At 40.0% G+C, this 19574-nt stretch overlaps 1 protein-coding gene and 1 long non-coding RNA gene across 4 annotated transcripts in view; one reads left to right on the forward strand and one right to left on the reverse strand.

Annotated features, from left to right (window-relative positions):
* LOC128321670 (uncharacterized) overlaps window positions 1–1612 on the reverse strand; it is a 4558-nt gene extending 2946 nt beyond the window's left edge. Inside the window, exons 1-2 of the long non-coding RNA XR_008305254.1 lie at window positions 1204–1612; window positions 981–1095 (exon numbers count right to left, since the gene is read on the reverse strand). This is a non-coding gene — a long non-coding RNA (uncharacterized LOC128321670). The remainder of the gene's footprint in view (window positions 1–980; window positions 1096–1203) is intronic.
* gmds (GDP-mannose 4,6-dehydratase) overlaps window positions 1–19574 on the forward strand; it is an 80192-nt gene that overhangs the window by 45391 nt on the left and 15227 nt on the right. For all 3 annotated transcript variants that reach the window (XM_026944678.3, XM_026944679.3, XM_026944680.3), the window contains one exon: window positions 19056–19174. In XM_026944678.3, the coding sequence (XP_026800479.1) occupies window positions 19056–19174 (119 nt within the window). The remainder of the gene's footprint in view (window positions 1–19055; window positions 19175–19574) is intronic.

Consider the following 19574-nt stretch of genomic DNA (forward strand, 5'->3'; position numbering starts at 1 on the left):
TGTTTTTGTGATCTTGGGTAAATTATCATAATATATAATACATATGTTATAAAATACATATAAAATATATAATATTTTAATACAATATATAGTTTAACTGTGATTATTGATGACCAGTCACTGCACTGATATAAAGACCAGCAAGCTATTTTGACTCTAGGCAAAGAAAAGTCATATGTAAAAATGAGAGCGACTCTTAGTGGACTGTCTTCAAGTCAATAGATGGGAATGTGGGCGGGTCTTTATATGCATTTTCATAGATTTGGTTGGCCAACTAGCTAAACTGGGGCTAATCTGAGGTCAAGTCGTATGTATAAAAAGTTCAAAACACTGGTTAGCTGGATAGCTCACTGGATATCTAAGAAAACTCTGTAAATTCTGTAGTTTATTTCATGAAGTTGCGAAGCAGATACCTACTCAGAAGCAGTTGAGGGAAATGTCTGAGTCCATACATGGGCTTAAAAACACATCTATCTGTTTCATGATGTATGCAACAAAAGCAGTAAAAAGTCATTATCGTTCCTCTATCACATCTTATAATGTCCAGGTAACTATAAGAGATTGTATCGTCCATGTGAGATTGGTGTACAGCTGGCCGATCAGGCAGAAAGCTGATGCACTACTCAACAGACCTCTTAAAGGACCAGTTTGTAATTTTTGGAGCCATCTGCTGCCTGCAGGACAAATTGAAATTATAATGAAAATATTAAGCCTTCCTTTTTCCCCCTGACTCCATCCTCTTTGTAGAAACTGTTTGTCTTGTAAGTTCCCTTTTAGGGAAAAGAGACAGTGCTGAGCAGCTCTGTTTCAGTTGTGGGCGGAGCTCATTTTCAGGCCAGAACCGCTTAAACAGAAGCCTGGTAGAAAAAAAAACCCTAACCAGATGCTTGACAACACTGCAGATCAGGGTTTCCTAATGTATCGTAGAAATTATATGATTATTACAGGTCTCGAAACATTTTAATCATTACAAACTGCACCTTTAAAGTCAGCATGCTGTTTCTCTTCTGGCTTCAGTTCAGCTACATTCCCTGAAGTCCAGGAAAACAGCGGTGAACCCGAAGCGCACTCTTTCTGGCCTGTAGTACACGTTTCCTGCCATGGAATATTAACGTTGTTTACTGTTTACTCATTTTCTTGTTGTGAACAGTTTCATCTGAACATGACTCAGTGGTTTGGTTTGAATTTGCTAAATGTGCATACCTGGTCAGTGGCTCGGTAGATCGTTTCCATCCTGACAGTAAATCCTCTGTGGAAGTTGTTTTTGAGCTCTGAAGGGAATATGAGCCTGGTGCGTATTTTACTCCCAGACGCCGTCCCTGAAAACAACCAGAAAACAAACCTCAGCACCTTGGGCCAGCAGGACAGGTGTGTGTGTGTGTGTGTGTGTGTGTGTGTGTGTGTGTGTGTGTGTTTGAATGTGTTTCTGTATGCAATTGAGTTTTACTTTTCCTCTGAAAAAGACCCTGTTTGTCCATTGAAGGCCAAGAGGAAGTCCAGAAGGCTTCTGGCATGCGTGTGTGTACGCTTACGGGAAATGAAATATCCCACATCAATCATGTTTTTCCACTCATAAATAATTTATACTTTCTCTCTCTCTCTCGCTTGCTCTCTCACTCTCTCTCCCTCCCCATTCTGTGCCAGTTCCACCTGCTTTCATTATTTATTTATCTGAACTCTTGGTTTTTGCATACGTTCACCTTTTTCTGCATCATTTGAGAATTACTAATAGGAGGAACTGGGCTAGACTGCACAAAAATCTTACACACACGCTTTATGACGTGGTGGTTTTCCAGTTAAAGCAGCTCTGCCTCGTATGTCTCACACTGTTCTTACAGAGGGCCACACAGATTTACTGAATTCCCAGTCCAGAGTGTTGTGGTGGAGCAAGGGCCCTGTAACACAGGACAGCAGAACGGGAAACGAAGAAAGGGTTGTGTGGGTGTGTTTCAGAGGGGGAGCAGCCGCCTGCCAAACAGCCTCTGTATGAAGGGAACAGTGCAGCTCTGTAGCCAGATCAGATTGGAAATGCTGAGAATATAGCAGTGTGTGTCAGGGGTGTTGCACTCTTAACCTCACTATGAGCTAAAAGGGTGTGTGACCTCGTGTTTTTCTTCTTTTTTTCTTTCTTTCCCCTCGAGACTGTGGAGCATTGACTATTGTCTTTATGAAGGAGGCCCGTGACAGATTGGTTATAACAGGCAATAAAAACAGTTTTCTCTCTCTCTCTCTCTGTGTGTGTGTGTGTGTGTGTGTGTGTGTGTGTGTGTGTGTGCACGCAAGAGAGAGACAGAGAGGGATTTTTGAGATTGAATGAAATACAGTATTGTGTATATTGGGGCTATCAGAGCCATTTTTTTTTTTTTTGGATTTTTTTTTTTTAATTTATAAAGTGTTTTCATATTCAAAGAAAAAAAGGCCTTCAAGTGTTTAAAATCTATGTTCTACATTTACATAAGCGATTACTACTTTTTGGCCAAATGAATTTTTATGCTTAAAACCTTTTAAAGTATAATGATTTTACATTATTTATAAATTTTTTAATTAGATGTAAGAAATGTGTAGTGACTCCTAAAAGTGACTTATATATATAATATAATTATTATTTTTTACTGTAGCTGAGTTACAAATATTGTTTGTTTGGGTGCACTGGTTCACTAAATAGGTTCTATAATGTCATTATCCTGTCCACTATATGGCCAAAAGTTGGTGGACACCTGACCATCACTCTCATATGTTTTTGTTGTACATTCCACTCCAGATTTAGTCCTTCTTTGCTTTTATACTAACCTCCATACTTTAAGGAAGATTTTCCAGTAGATTGACTAGAAAACCAAATGTTTTCTTGTCTGTTTCAAGTAGAACCTCTTTAGGAGGAACCCCTGGTCAGAGAGCCCTTCAGGAGTGTAGTGTCTGTGAATGAGAGCACATTGGGCAGTTGTGTAAATCATCCAGTGCCTCCTTGCTTTCTAGTCAACAACAGAACATGAGTGAGTAAATACTGTGTGTGTGTTTGTGTGTGTGTGTTAGATGATATGGGCAGTGTCATCTCTGTCTATTTGTCTGTCATTATGCCCACCTGAACAGCAGAGAATAGTTTCGGTAATGACTACAGGCAAAAGCAGAGGCCTCTGTGAGAATGTGTGAGTGTGTGTGATAAAGAGAAGGTGTTAAGTGACTTGATGAGTTTTCTGTCATTCTCTTCCATTGCACATAATGATGCATCACACACAATTACCTGACATGTTTTCACAAAAGGTTCTTGGGACCGTGTCCTCCAGACTTATCACTCAGCATCTTGTTGTTCTGAGTGTGTGTGGCTGTGTAGCTGTGTAGCTGTGTGTGTATCTGTGTGTTAGAGCTGTCAAATTCCTTTAGAACATCATTTGGTTTTTATTTTTAGTCCTTAGTTCTGTGGAAAAAAATGTGTTTATTGTGAAACTGGCGTACAAGCCTAAATTCACAACTATGCAAGAGGCAAGATGCAAAGTGCACTTCTCTCCCTCATACATATGTATTATCATGCAAAAAGTCGGAGGTCGGCACAAACAATAGAAAGAAATAGTAAGTGCAGCTGATTTACATTTTCCAGCGCTGGCTAGTTTTGCATATGATTTTGCTAATTCACAAAATCAGGTGTAAATTTGTGCCGTGGGTGTTGCTCGGAGCTGTATAGGCAGTGTTGCCAGGTGCCGGATATGTCTGTACGATTGAGATATTTTCCAGAACAGCTTGTTTCCTACAAACTGTGTAATGATACCAGACCATTTTAGGACCTTGGTGAAAGAACTAATCAAGGAAATTATATTTTAATGCTGACTGTCCAGATCTAGACATCGTATATTACATTTAACATAGAAATTCGACACATTAAACAGGCCTTTTGAGACATTTATAATTTTACAGGACTTGCATTTGACCACAAGCTACATTAAAATGTCACACTTTTATCTAAAGATGATTGTTCTGTACATACCTGTACCAGCAAATGGCATATCAAATGGCCATGTTTAAACCATTGTTCAGACACAAGCTTTTATTTACTAAAAGTTTTATCTATTAAGACATTATCTTTGTTAATGAACTTTTTTGTGCTTTAGTAAATTGAACATTGATTTCCAACACATTACGAGCGAATTTTGCAGCTAAATTAAGTTGCATTTTGTGTTGCATTTCCTCCTGTTCATCTGGTGCACTTGATATGTGAGTTATCACATATCACATAAAGCAGTAATGTTTTTGATAACTGAATTTACACTGCACACATTTTACAGATTGACAAAAACAGAAAAATCAGCCTTATTTAAATTGTCTTCATACTTTGTCAAAATAGAGCCCCATATTTAAGGCTGTTTTCACACTTGGTCCGTTTCAGTGCTCCAAGCGGTCTCAGATCCTTGACTCAGCATTTTCTGTGCGTATGTGAACACAACAAATGAACCCAGACCCCTCTTAAGTGACTCACATGCGAACCGTACTCAGACTGTACTCAGGTGGTGTGAGTATGGTTCGTTTGTGGTTCATTTGTGGTCTGCTTGATTTGCGCATTGTGAAAACAAAGAAGTCTCAGGCTGCTTCACATTTTGCTTTATAGATAAAGAACTTGAGAGTTGCTGTATATGCATAGCTCCAGTTTTCTGTCACCTAACAGGAAAAACAACTCAAATACGATAATGTCAACGGTGTTAGGTAGCAGCATGACAGATGAGCAGTTATGATATAAAGCTTAAGTTGTTAGGCAGCAGTAATAATAGTGTTGTATCTCTGACAGGAACAATAGTTACTGTATAATACTATTAGAATACAGTATGTGTGTAATATACAGTATGTAGTGTTTGCATGTATCTACCCCAACCCCTCACATCAGTACTCTACAGTCAGTAGCTCAATGGCATGAAGCATGAGATGATTTTGAAGGTTCAGATTTTGAACATTTCTTCAGGTAGATTCACTTCAAGTCTGTTTCGCCTGCTTTGTTTTTTCAACCAAATCATAGAAATTTTAGGCAAATCATAGCATCATGTCATATAAAACAACCACTGCGAATGACACTATTCAGCATTACACATATTCACTATTAAACTACGGTAAAGGAGTCATGGTATGAATAGCAAGTGGTCTGAGATCTCTGCTGAGATTTCTGGAAAGAGAAGTGTCCCTTTTGAGTCCACTTGTAATGTGAACACCAAAAGCACAAAGGTCATTTGCAGCTAGAGCCCTTTCAGGTCCACTTTAACAGGACAGAGTATGGTTCATTTCAAAATAAGTATATGTGAAAACATGCTAAGTCACCCCAAATTCCAACTCCATCTTGCTTCCTGTATATGATCACTACATAGGGTATAAGATAATGCTGCTGTAAAACCTATATAGTGCACTGTATGGTCACTAGAAAATTATGCACCTGTAGGAAACAGTTACCTTTTTATTTATTTATTTATAACATTTGATTAGAAAATCAATACATAATTTGGAAAAGATGTGAAAATTAAATATTCCATCAATTACATGCATTTATTCAAAACAATTTCCATCAAATCATAAAGTTTAGGTAATGTCTGTTTTAATAAGTCACATGACTAAAAGAACAATAATTGCATCTGTGTTTTTTGCGTTTGAATACAAAATATTTAGAAAATTTGGCAAGTGTTCAAACAGTGAACTTTATTGTGATAGCTCCAGGGTGTGTGTGTGTGTGTGTGTGTGTGTGTGTGTGTGTGTGTGTGTGTGTGTGTGTGGGGACACACAAACTGATGCTCACAAAACCTTGTGGGTCTGGGTTCTATAATGTCTCATTAAATTGGTCTGGAAGGTATCATGATAAACATACAAACACACACTCTCTTGTACTCTCACACGCACACACAAATACTCTCCATCCTTTCTCGACCCCATCTGACCCGGTGATCCACTCATCCCCATCTGGTTCTGCTTTAGTCCTCCCTGAGGGCCGGGAAATAGTTGGAGGAGCCAGTGTTTCCCCAGGGGTGCATTTCACAGGTGCACCACTGCATGTCTTGAGCCTTTTTACATTAGCCTCAAACAGGCGAAATAACAAATACCGCTCTATTAGAAGAGCCAGAACCCCAGAGTCAGGACAGAGAGCGCACTGAGTCACGGCTCTGAAGGTCAGTCCTGTTTAACTACAGCAAAGCTGGAACCTTTTCACCATTAAACATCTTAATGACTCAGCAGTCAGAACTCTACACCCAGGCCGTTAAACATCCCTACACACACACAAACACACCATCCAGATGTGGGCAGTGGTGCGTTGGATTGGATAATAGGTCAAGATTGACTGTTTAATGGCGGGAGTTTCTCTTTTAGAGCCTAGAGGCTAGAGGTCAAATGCTGCCCTGCCCATTACAGAGACCTGCTGGAAATAAGTGTGTGTGTGTGTGTGTGTGTGTGTGTGTGTGTGTGTGTGTGCGTGGGGCTGGCTGGCTAGATGGGAACATGTGACCACCCATAGCTGGCCCAGGAGGTGGTAATCCCTGTTGGATTGTAAACAGCCACCTTCGTGTGCTCTCTCCTGCATATGGAGCAATATGAATTGTGGGAAGTTTCACATCTGCATGTAGTGAGGTCCTGATTTAGACAGAGCTTAAGGTTTATAGGCAGCCCTGCTGCGATTTAGTTATGCACTTCATTTTTATAGTTTGAGATAGTATTGAGCATATCCACTTTCTCTCACACACACTTGAATTTTGTCTCAAATCACATACCTTTGCAAACATGTAGTGCATTTTTGGGGAAATTAGTGAGGTCTAGCATAGATTTACCCTACAAATTAGTAATTGTGCATTTGGGCTCCCAAGTGGAATAACAGAAAAGTGTTCGCCCTATCATCAGGAGATCGCGAGTTTGAATCTCGGCAATGCTACAGCCGTGGTTCTGAGTCTAGCGAGCAAAATTAGCCGTGCTCTGGTGGGAGGGATGGTGTTACTCCATTACTCTCTCCCTTAGCCCTCCCTGGCTACTACCTGCTGTCTGATAGGGGAGAGCTGGCTGGTGAGTAGCGATTGGCAAATAACCAAGTTTTAGAGAAAGCTGGGGGGAAAAAAAAAATTGTGCTTTTAAGATTAACTCAGCCGGAGCTGAAAACTTCATCTGGAAAAAAAACTTATTGATAAACAAACAAGTGTTATGTCATAAAACATAAGAGCCAATCATGTTCCAATATGCATATGTAAGCCATTCAAAATTACAGAAGAGTATGTAAATCCATAGTCATCTTATTGTAAATTACAATAAGAATAATATTGATTTCTGGATTGCGTGTACTACGTAACATATAAAACTGTTATCTTGTTAAAAAAAACAGTTTTAGTAACCATAAATGATCAAGAAAAAAACTTGAAATGAATGAACTCATAGTTCTCTAGCTTAGCATAAGGCACACTAGCGGCTCAAGTGCTGTATGTTCTATGAAGCAGGAGGGAAAAAGATCTCAGAGGCCACCTTGTTAATTTTCTTTTCTTAAGAAAAATTTAACCAAGGTGGCCTCTGATGTCTCTTCCCCTTCTGAGTTGAGCATTTTTGGATTTTAATGTGAGCAGTGGTTTGTGTGGAGTTCTGGTGTAGTGTAGTGATCTGAGATGTTGTGTGTTCATTTATTAGTTCCATGTATACAAAATGCTAGTGCTCAAATTGAGCTGTTAATACCCTACAAAAAAACAGGTACTACATACAGACACACAGTGCATAGTATGAGCATAGTGTGCACTGTATTAGAGACCTAGCCACACATTCCTGACAAATACCATTCAATTTAGAGCCCTAAGGGCCCAGACGACAGACAGACAATAGATGGCCAAGGTAGTTAAATGGCTTGAAAGGTTCCTCTGTTGAAATCACGGGAAGCAAGTAAAGCCCAAGCGCTTGGCTGAATGAGTGCTTCCGGCTTCCTGTCTCTACAGGAAGTGCAGGCTTTTAGAAGGACTGGACTGAATTTGTGTGTAGGTGCGCATTTAGTGTTATTGTGAATGGTATGCGCACATGCGTGTGGATTAGGGCTCTCACACACTCAGCAGGTTTTCCTATCATAGCCTGTCTGTGTTCAAGTGGCATAGACTTGAATATCAGTGAACTGCACGTGTGGTTTAAGGCTTACAAATGTATATGCAACATGTGTGAGCGAGAGAGAAAAAATGTGCACGCAACTGCAGGATTTTCCTCTCTCCGCTCCTGCAGTGGATCCCTCCCCCCCTTAATCAAAGAGCCATTCGGCTCATTTCAGCCGCAGCCAAATGCAATCAGAACCTGACATGAACCAGGGCATGCCAGACACAAGTTGTAACACACACACACACACACACACACACACACACACACACACACACAGCTGGATGATGTTAGAATTCTCTACAGTAGCTTGCCCTCTCCTGGTTATTAGAAATGTATTGTTCTGCTGCTTTAGCTCAGATTTTATTCAATGCAGGTGTTTCAATCCCTCCAACAAGAGCCCCCCCACCCACACACACACACACACACACACACACACACACACACACACACACACACACACACACACACACACAGAGCAGTCTGTTCGTTCCTGTGTCACACACACCAACCCACAGCTTGAACACATTGTAGTGTGTCTCAGCAGCTCGCTGAAATTAGAACATGTGATTCTGATTTCAGAGATTCGCCTCCAATATGCCAAAAATGTATTTCATTATAAATTCAGATATTACTAACTCGGAATCGTCTGTATCTGTCAGTTTTGCTCCACCGTTGCTGTGTTTGATTATCTTATAATTGTGTATTTGCGTGTGCCAAAATCAGGAACATGACTGTTTAATGTAACACAAATGCTGTTTAATGTGTATAATGTACTGTAGCATGAACGTGTCCAGCCGACTCTCTGATCAGATAGATGGTCAAGAAACTGGAGTCGCTCCCCGCAGCCATGTTTACTGTGCGTGCACACAAAGCAGTGTAATGAAATTCAGGGAACTTTTCCTGTTGCTCCTGACTGGGTGGCAGTTATAGTCTGTGTTCAAACTATTGCCTACATTGGAAAATCTGCATTACATAGAACATTGTTTCAACAGAATTCAACAGAATTCATAATTGAGGTAAATAATTAAATTCCCTACATTACTCTGATTTACTGATCACTCTACAGCAGTTTTCACATTCCGTCTCATAAAAATGTTGTAAGACTCTATCTAACTCAGTGTCCACACAGTTATCTGACCTGTATTAAAGCAATATCAAGGACAATAAAGCAACCAAGCCCCCTATACACTAAGCATGTGTGACTAGAAATGTCTTCACAAAGCAATTAATCTACTGTTTACATTTGTAAGAGTTTTGACTGATAACTCATACTAGCGTATTCCAGTTTTAAATTTTGGAGTTCCTACGTGGAATGTGCAAACATTGGCAGGTCTGGTGATATACTTGGAATAACGTCACTTTATAACATCAAGGTGTAATGTGTAGGGACGATCATTTTTACATCACACTTGCCTACAAAACACCTATTTTTGTTGCCTTGCCATGTGAAAAACACAGGCTTGGGGGCAGACAGGCTACTGTAGCGTAAGTAAAGTTTAAATTTGATAAAAAAAATTTTAAGTGAGTTCACCAGCTGAACTCACCATTCCGATAGGTACGGCCTGTTATTCTAATGACTGACACGAGACTCCGACGCACATCCACCTCTAGAGCAGCTAAACAGAATGATACAAATGCTAAGTATTGTTCAATTTACCCAATTATAGAGACATTACATTATACTGTAGGGGCTGCACAACTACTGATGTTTACTAGTCATTCTACTATTGTGTGTATATATATATATATATATATATATATATCATATATGCTAATAATTCAAACAAGTCGTTGATTAGTCATCTTTTCCATAGTTAAAGCAAAACCTGTTTCAGGACATTGCTGTGTTCAGGTTTTAATTGTGCAGCAAAGAATGCAATGAAGATTTTTTTAGGCTACACAGTTAAGGATTGAAAGTATCCAGCTTTTATAAGTTGGTGAGGTAAGTGTGGAAAATAATAAATCCGTGTATTGTTACACTATTTAAGGACTCATCAGTCCTTACCATGCACTTGTGTGCAAGAGCTGATGGTTTAAATCGCTGATTAACTGAGAGCGTTGGATGGAGGATGTGATGTGTAGAGCAGCGTCTTAATAGGTTTTACCGCCGTTAAACTCTGACCTCAGTAGCATTTGAAAATGAGTCAGCCTCTTTGAAGCGGTATGCATTGCTGATATGACTCTAAACTAGCTGAGTAAGATCTCCATTTCATGCAAAGTGATATCAACGTGTTAACCGTCTATTAAAGCAAAACAGTGCAAAAAGACTTTCCCCAGCATTTTTTTTGTGCAATTGAATCTAAAATTGACTTCCCTTAGACTGAAATATTTTTACATTAACAATTATAGTACATTTAACTGCTTTCATACTCTTACTGCCTATTTCACTGGTTTATTTTGACTGTCTGAGTAGTCGTCCTGCAACCCCTAGACTGCACAAAACACAAAAAGACATTCCAGTATGAATGCATAGTTTGATTAGTTATGCTGGAGGAATATGTGACATCAGTCTTGTAGTTGGTGTAAGGCTTATGCAAACTCATGCAGGCTTATGCAAGCTTTACCCAAGATTAGATCTTATGGAAAGAGAAGAAGTCTAGTTATGTTCACCAGTTATTCAGGGATTTGTTCATGCACAAGACCAGCATTAACCCACTTTGTAAGCACTCAAGCATTTAAGTTGCCTGGATCTGTAAGGTTTAAATTTTCATCCAAAAAAAATCTGTTCAACCATTGTTGTAAACTGAGCCTCTCTACTAAGTATAACTCTGAACCTCATTCCAAATGTGCTGCGCCCTGAGTGACAGTGCTGCACGACTGGAATTTCAAGAGAGTAAGGTTTAAGGTTTGGTCAGACACAACCTCAGAGATATGAAAGAAATATTCCTGTAGTTTCCAACTTAGACTCTGTCTACCACACATGTGCGATTTCCCTTCAACAAGAAGTTTAACACATTTCTCTGGGCTGAGATCATTAACGTTGACTCAAAACACACTTATAATTGAAGTTTAAGGGCATGAAATCAGCAAGGAATTTTATAGAACTTTTTTTTTTTTTTTTTTTAATTCTTCAGTTAAATGCATTTATAAATATAGCTCTAAATCAGTATAATATGTTTATATCAGTGTGGGGAAACTAGCCTGAGGCTCTGTCTGGACGTGCAAACCACTTATAGTCATATTTTAAATGCTTATTGATAAGATTTCAACAACTCCCCTTAGATTTCCTTTAGAGGTTTTAAGGGAAAAAAATAGGTATGCTGTTGTGCTCTTAGTACAGGGATACATGTCAAGTAGTTTTAAAACTGCTGAAATATTCCTATATATAAAACATACATCATGTATTTCATATTCTCAGGGGTAGGATTATCAAGCTTATTGCTGTTATATTGTAGTTTGGCTTGAGATGCTGGGAATCAGAAGGCTAAAAAAAAAAGAAGAGGAAACCTGTTTTTATACATGGACGTTTCCCCTGACGTTTGTTGTAGTGCTCACAAAATGTGTGTGTGTGAGAGACAGACAGACAGAGAGGGCTTCATTGTCCATGAGGTAATGATTTGAGGATCTAATAAGGTTTTAATTACGTTTTACACGGGGTGTTTGAAATAGTGAAAAGAGGTTAAAACATTCCAGATCTCTCCTCCTTCTCCTCCTCCTCCTCCTCCTACTCCTCCTCCTCTCCCCGCCTCTTGTTATCATCTTCTCTCTGTAGGTCTTTTCCTTTACCACAACTCATGTGAGTGCTTTGTGAAATAACGGCTATATTAGAAAACAGACATGCAGGTTGTGAACTTTGTTCTCTCAGCCATCTTAACAGTTATCTTATCAAAACAGTGCATTCTTTACATAGCTTCTTTCCGTTTCGCTCCTTCAGCCAATCCCAAGCCACTGACACGAGCATTTGTACTTCAATATTCCTCAAATAACACAGCCTTCAGCCTTTGTTTTGTGTGGTTTGTGTGCGTGTGTGTGCGTGTGTATATGTAGGGCTGGGCAAGATGACGTGACGTGCTTTTTGTTTTCTCTCACTTTCATGACAGCACATTAGGCAGGAGCCGCCCTCACTGTACCTGCATACACCGCCTGTACACACCTGAAACCAACACCCCAATCCACACACACAGACTCAGAGCCAGGGCTGGTGTCAGCTCTGTCTGATATTAGGCAATTTGGATAGAAAGTAGAGTTTAAATGGTGTGAGTGTGTGTTTGTGCTCTCTATGCCATATGCTTTAATCAAACTTCATCTTCAGTTAGCCTGTTCACAGAGGAATTGTGTGTGTGTGTGTGTGTGTGTGTGTGTGTGTGTGTGTGTGTGCGCGTGTGCGTGTATAGATGAGTGATGTATATTTCCTCAAAATGATGAACTGTATAGTCCATGTTGTAGATCTAACAAGTGCATATGCCTGTATGTTGAATGCTTAGGAGGTAGTTAGTGCTAGTTTTTGTTTTTTTTTTTTACTGTGCATTGTGTGAGCAGCCATGTTGATTTGATGTCCAAGGCAGCATTAAACTAACTGGAAGAGAGAAGTACCAGTGAAGTGCACACAAACTGCAGCCTTATCTTATTTCTTCCTCTAGAGATATGTACAAACAACACCAAAACATCGCACAACACCGATGACTAAATGTTACGTTTCACTTCTACAGTGCACAATTGAGTGCACTTGTGTAGGATTTGACTGTTTACTTTATAGTGAAGGTCCCTGTTTTGTGTTTTTTTTTCCCAAGCATAAAGTGTTTGCAGTGTGTGTGTGTGTTTGTGTGTATGTGTATGTGTCCACACACCTGCTGCTCATTTTCCAATTTGTAACCAATATGCTCAACAGCAGGCTAAATGACTCAGATAACCATCTCTGTACTTCTCTCTCTCTCTCTCTCTCTCTCTCTCTCTCTCTCTCTCTCTCTCTCTCTCTCTCTCTCTCTCTCACACTCACACACACACACACACACACACACACACACACACACACACACAGACACACACACACAATTTGCTTTTTCATATACATATCCTGGATATATAGTGATTTACAAATATAAAGTGATTTATATACTCCTACACTGTTTATAAGGATTTCCAAACACAAAAAATATAAAAATTATGTTTCATTTCCTTGATTTGTACATGACATTGGGCGTGCACATGATATTTTCTGTAAAAATTTTATTATTTACTGTGCCGCTAGAAAGTTTTTGGACCCTTTACAATTTTTGTGTTTCTGCATAAATTTGATCTGAAATGTCATCGGATCTTCATCTATGTCCTAAAACTAGATAAAGAGATTAAGAGAAATTCAGCCAAAGTAATGCGTGCATGAATGAATGAATGAATGAATGAACAGTGCAGGTAAGACAGAGCTGTACAGTTAAAGCTGAACGTTGTGTGTAACTGCAGGAATATAGAGTGAGAGAAAACAGCCTGTGTAGAAGAGCGCTAATAAAGTTCACAGGTGATCTGCAGTCAAAACCTCAGTCTCACAGCGTGTGTGTGTGTGTTTGGACTATGGCCGTACGACAGCCTGTCTGTGCCTAACTCAAACCACCTGCCTCAAACAGAGCTCTTCTGTGTTCCGTACAAAAAAAAAAAAAGACTGTGTGTGTGTGTGTGTGTGTGTGTGTGTGTGTGGTGCAGTGGGGAACGTTAAAACTTTCGCCAGTTGCAAAATATGCTTCCAGAAAAACACAGCACATGTAAATGAGCTGAGTCTCATAAACTCTCAGATGGCCTTGCTGAGCCTGTCTGTGTTTGTGTGTGCATGCACCAGTGAGTGCATTTTTGTTTTGTACAGGTGTGTGTGTGTGTGTGTGTGTGTGTGTGTGTGTGTGTGTGTGTGTGTGTGTGTGAGATTTACAGAGGGGAAATTGGAAACTGTATCATCCCCACTTTTGTGCTCGTATAATTTAACAGTTGGTCCTCCATACAAGGGACTGAGGATTTCATGAGTTCATACACAGCTTTATATATGGTGTGTGTAAAGAGACTAAAGGGAACACACTCTCACACACACTCACTCACACACACACACACACACACACACACACACACACACAGAGAGAATCAGGAACTGATTCAGATACAGTGCACTCAAACAGTAGAGGTGTTGGGGCTGTGATGAGGATATCACCACTGTTAAACCTTTGTTTTTCTTTGCCTTTCACCTCAAACCAGCACTTGACAGATTTTTTAAGCTTTCTCCCACACACACACACCCCTCTCTCCCCCCTTTCTCTCTCTCTCTCTCTCTCTCTCTCACTCTCTCACTCTCTCACTCTCTCTTGCTTTCTGTCATGTTTAATTCCTTATTGGCATTTTATCAGATCTCAAATTAATATTTTAGATTAGATTGTTTATGTATGTTGCATTTATGATTACTATGCCCAATAATAAAAGCATAAAACTCACTTGTAATGGAAGCATAATGAAATTGATTTTGTATTGTTTATGTAATGGAATTCATTTTTTCCCCTCCATTGACTTCTCCCTGATTTGGTCTTGCTAATTCCCAGCTACTTGCTAACTCTCGCCCTATCACATGACAGCTACCAACTATGGAGGGTGGGGCACGTGCTTCCTCAGAGATACATGAAGATTCACATCTTCTCGAACTGTTGCTCATTCTGCATTACAGGGCAACGTCTCACACACACAGAGGAAATCGCTATCTACCCTCTTCCATACATGAGCTCACAGATGCCCATGATTGGCTGGCATCGCTGTGGCCATTTCCTCTCACCCAGAGAGCACAACCAATTTTTGCTCTCGTGGATGGCTGTGGATTCGAACTCATGATCTCACAACAATAGGGCAAAATATGTGCCTATATAACAAAAGCTACAACACTTACACTGACACAGTAGGTCATAGAATGAGACAGACATAAGAGAATGTCTTAGCAACACTGTTCCTATGTAGTTTTAGCTAACTTTTGAACACTGGAGTTCACATCCATTTACTTTGAGCTAAAGTGATTACATTTACACATAACCAATAAATCTTGTTTATGAAAGGTATTCCTATGTCTGAAATTTTTTCCTCCAGTTTAGTCATTTGTCCATGCCTGTCTACTAGCTACTTGCTCTACATTATCACACAACTGCTACCAACCAGGGAGGGTGAAGGTTAACATGTACATTCTCCAGTATCTTGTCAGGCTGCTGCTCCTGCTGTGTCACGCTTGGAGGAAAGCGCTAACTGCTCTCTTCCACATACATGAGCTCTCAGATGCCCACGATTGGCTCTGATTGACAGGGGAGAGAGTAATGCTATCCTTCCCTCCCAGAGAGCACGGCCAATGTTTCTGTCTTGGACTCCCAGCCACGGATGCAAACATGCAATCTCATGCCACTTGGGAGCAATTTACTAATACTTTTGACAAATGGATGGCTTCCATGACTCATACTGCTTATTATGGACATTCTGCCATAAAGCCCTCTTTTATTAGTTGTATTTTATTTTTACTTTTTTTGCACTTGAGTTCAAACTATGCTTTGGACCTGCCCAAACCAAATAAATCAAAACCTGCTCAATTCATCAGGCTTCAACCAAGAGCTGTAGGTGTCAAACGGCCTTTAACGAGCAGCTCATTTCACACACAGAAACTCTGTTTTTCTTCTAATTAAATAACAGAAATGTGAGAATGCAAGATTTACTGTTTTCATGATTTGTCCTCAGGGTACATGCAACCGATCAGACACACTTCCGTTAATTTCACTGTGAAATTGTACCTAATCCAGATGTCACTGCCGAGCTCAAGACCGGCCGAACTCGAGACTATCAGGCACAAGACTGCCATGATGGATGGGCAGGAAGGCCAGGCTGATAAGGCAGGGGCTACACACTACTTTCCTGCACACACGTTAGGGTTTCCCCTCCCCCTGTGTCTGTGTCTGGGCTAGCATTGTAAATGCAGTAAGTCATGGTTAGACTGAACCCCAGCAGTCCCATGCGAGTTTGAAAAAGAACATTGAGCACGCACAATGACAGGGCTTTCACAGCAGAACACGTTACACTCTCTCCGGCCTTCACCACAAAGATTTGGAGTGGGCTAGAGATTTTCTGTGGGTATTTGTGTGTGTGTTTGTGTGTGTGTGAGTCGTGAACAGGAAGGGGAATTTTGGCCTGGGCCTCTCAGCTGTCCCTCACAGAGGTAATGATCCAGAGCAGGGAAGAGAAAAAGAACTGAGGGCGAGAACCAGTAAGGCGAGCTAAAGGAGAGAGGTGAGCGTGAGGTACACTGGAGGAAACGGGGCAAAAGGGAACGAGAGTCTGCATCTTTCCAGTACTCCTTTGCCAGAGTTATTGTTGAATAAATGTACTGATGAGTGGAATCATGGCCACAGAGGTGTTTGCTAAAGTCCAGTTCATGGCTAGAATGCCTGACGTCACTGCTTATGGAATTCATTTCTTGTCAAAAGTAATTGTACGCTAGCCAGTACAATGCTATTACAAAAAATGTAATTTTATGAATCGCAAATACATAATAAAATGTGAAAATCTAGAACCTGAACTGTAACAAATTTTATATGGTCACTTCCTGAATTATTGGCATCCTTGGTAAAAACAGGTTTGGAAAAAAGAATGTCTTTGTCATTAATTAACTTCATCTCACACTGAAAACTTATTCCAAGAAAATTAAAAACCCTTCATTTTTAATTAACCGTGAAGACAAAAAGCTGTCCACTCAAACCGATCCCTGAATCCTACAGTAGTGATGTGATCATAAAACAAAAGTTTGCAAATCGTAATTAGCATCTTGAAAATTGTGAAGAGGGAAATTAGGGTTTGTAGCTGTTAGAGGATTTGTTGGTACAGTCCTCTAACAATCAGTTTTGCAGAGCTGTAAATCTGATTTGCAATTCACTAAATTGCAATCTCTTTATGTTTACACAGTTACTTATTACTTTTGTCAGAAATCTTTCTATAATTCCAGATTTTTTTTTTTACCACAGCACCAGTGTGGCCAAACTTGTTTCTCGTCATATAGACACACTGTCCATTCAGGATTATATTAGAGAAGAATCTTCTGAGGTACATTAAACACAATCGTTTTAAATAGTTAAACTGTCTCTCGATTGCAGAGTTAGATAAACATTAAACTTGGCATTGTTTTAGGGATATTACATTGTTTTAGGGATATTATTGGCATCAGTTGTGGTCTTGACAAAATATTTGTGATGAACAGCTTTTTGAAAAACATGTAAGGAAGGGTTTCTAAATCAAACTTGAACCAGATGTGTGGTTCTGGATAGTCTGAAGTGTGTTTTTGTGGTGTTTGTTCTGTAGTACCTGTGTGATTTATTTCTCTAATATGTGTATAAATATAATATAATATAATATAAGATTCTCACCTTTTTTCATTGTGTGTTTGGGGGGTAGGGGGCTAGTTAAAATCAGGGAATATGAAATTCCATTTCCTACACACACACACACACACACACACACACGTTTGTAGCCCCTTTCACTTTAAATTTAAATTTATAGTAAACTTTCTATTTTCAGGTGACTTCTTCTTCCCTCCTGCTCTCTCTCCCTTTCCATCTCTCTCTCTCACTCACACACACACACACACACACACACACTATTCCATTCTTTCTCTTTCCCCCCATGCGTGTGTCTGGTGCCTCATTTGCGCCTGATGGATGGACCTTGTGAGTGGAGCAGGAGTGAAATATGAGTGTGTGTGTGTGTGTGTGTGTGTGTGTGTGTGTGTGTGTGTGTGTGTGTGTGTGTGTGTGTAGGCACAGCAGCCAGCTTCCCACTGCAGCAGATAGAACGTGCTGATGGACTCTTTATTCTGCCGTGGAGTCCAGCGGGGGAAGAGGCGCGCGTTAGACATGGAGCCAACTGGCTTCAGCTATGAGCATTTAGTACTCTGCAGAATCATGCACAATGCTGTGTGTGTGTGTTTTTTTTATAGATGGAGCAAGATCTACTGATGCTGAGCTGCACATATCTTATCTTCCTCCCCCTATTTATCTTATTCCCTTTTCTCCTTTATAATATTTCAACCGGCTTCGCTGCAGTTGTGTGTATGTGTGTGTTGGGGGTTTAAAAAGGGGTGGTGGGGGTAGGGGGGGGAGTGGGGTGACTGGACCTGGGAACTCGTTTCTTCATTCCCACAATAATTAATATCCCAGGAGGCTTTGTGCTGACGTCAGGACAGGGATGGGTATGTATGTGTTGGAGCGGGTGTAGGATCCTAACCACATGAAAGCACTGAAGGTCAGACTGGGTTTATTCTCACAAAGTTCCTCAGATGTGTCATTTTTAAACTTAAAATTGTTTAACTACTATAAATTATTTAAGATTTCTTTAAAAAAAAAAAAGTACAAAATATCGAGCACAGACATCTACACATTTCCACATTTTAAACGTGTCATGATCTATGATTTTGCATGGTATGTGAGTTGGAAATGCCTCCATGCCCATCTCAAAATGCTAGGCAGGTAAATATTTATCTTTTTTATTCACATTTATCAGTTTGTAATCAGTTACCGTACATCGACATATCGATATCAACAGAGAAGAGCGCTTACACACTCTGTATAGACGACAACGGACAGTCTTAAAAATGTTAAAATAATCTAATAAAAAGACATTAATAACATGACATTTAGTCAGCAGACCTTACTGAATGAATCAGCAATTGTTTCTCCACTGTTAGATGCTAGCGTGAACAGAGATCATTGGACTGAAGAGATGACAGTGAGGCTCTCTTCAGGTTAGGTTTAAATCCCACAAGTGATTTTTACCTCATTACCTTTATCAGGTAATGAGACAGTGACTGATATGGATGATGCTGATAATCAAAGTGATAACTCATTTCCTGTTGTAAACTTCTTTAAAATGCAGTGGGGAGTGATCTCGATAATGATGTGGGAAGACTGGGAAAAAAATAAAAATCACATTTTGGAAGTTGAACCATAATTCTCTCTCTCTTTCTCTCTCTCTCTCTCTCTCTCTCTCTCTCTCTCTCTCTCTCTCAGGCCATGTGGCTGATGTTGCAGCAGGAGGAGCCGGAGGATTTTGTCATAGCTACAGGAGAGGTCCACAGCGTGAGAGAGTTTGTGGAGAGAGCCTTCAAACACGTGGGCAAGTCCATTGTGTAAGTACACCCACACACACACACACACACACACACACACACACACCAACCACACAGGCAATTTGTATACTACTGCACAATTTATTGTGTGTTAATCTTTATGCCATTTTCAATACTAATACTGCAGAAGCCTACATAATGCACATAAGCACTCTAACGAACTGCAGTTTTCTGTTGGCTTCTGTGAGGATTCTGACCTCAGAACTTCTGCCTACGTTCTCTATGCCATAAATCATTGCACTGGCATGATCCAAAAAATTCATTTCTGCCAAATTTCCTACACACTCATGTTAAACTACATCTCTCTGTCTATCTGTTTGTCTGTATGCTTGTTTATCTCTCTATATTTGTCTGTCTGTCTATCTATCTGTCTGTCTGTGTACAGTGATGGGAAATAAGT

Source organism: Pangasianodon hypophthalmus, chromosome 19, assembly GCF_027358585.1.
Source record: "Pangasianodon hypophthalmus isolate fPanHyp1 chromosome 19, fPanHyp1.pri, whole genome shotgun sequence".
In the NCBI taxonomy this organism is placed as follows: domain Eukaryota; kingdom Metazoa; phylum Chordata; class Actinopteri; order Siluriformes; family Pangasiidae; genus Pangasianodon; species Pangasianodon hypophthalmus.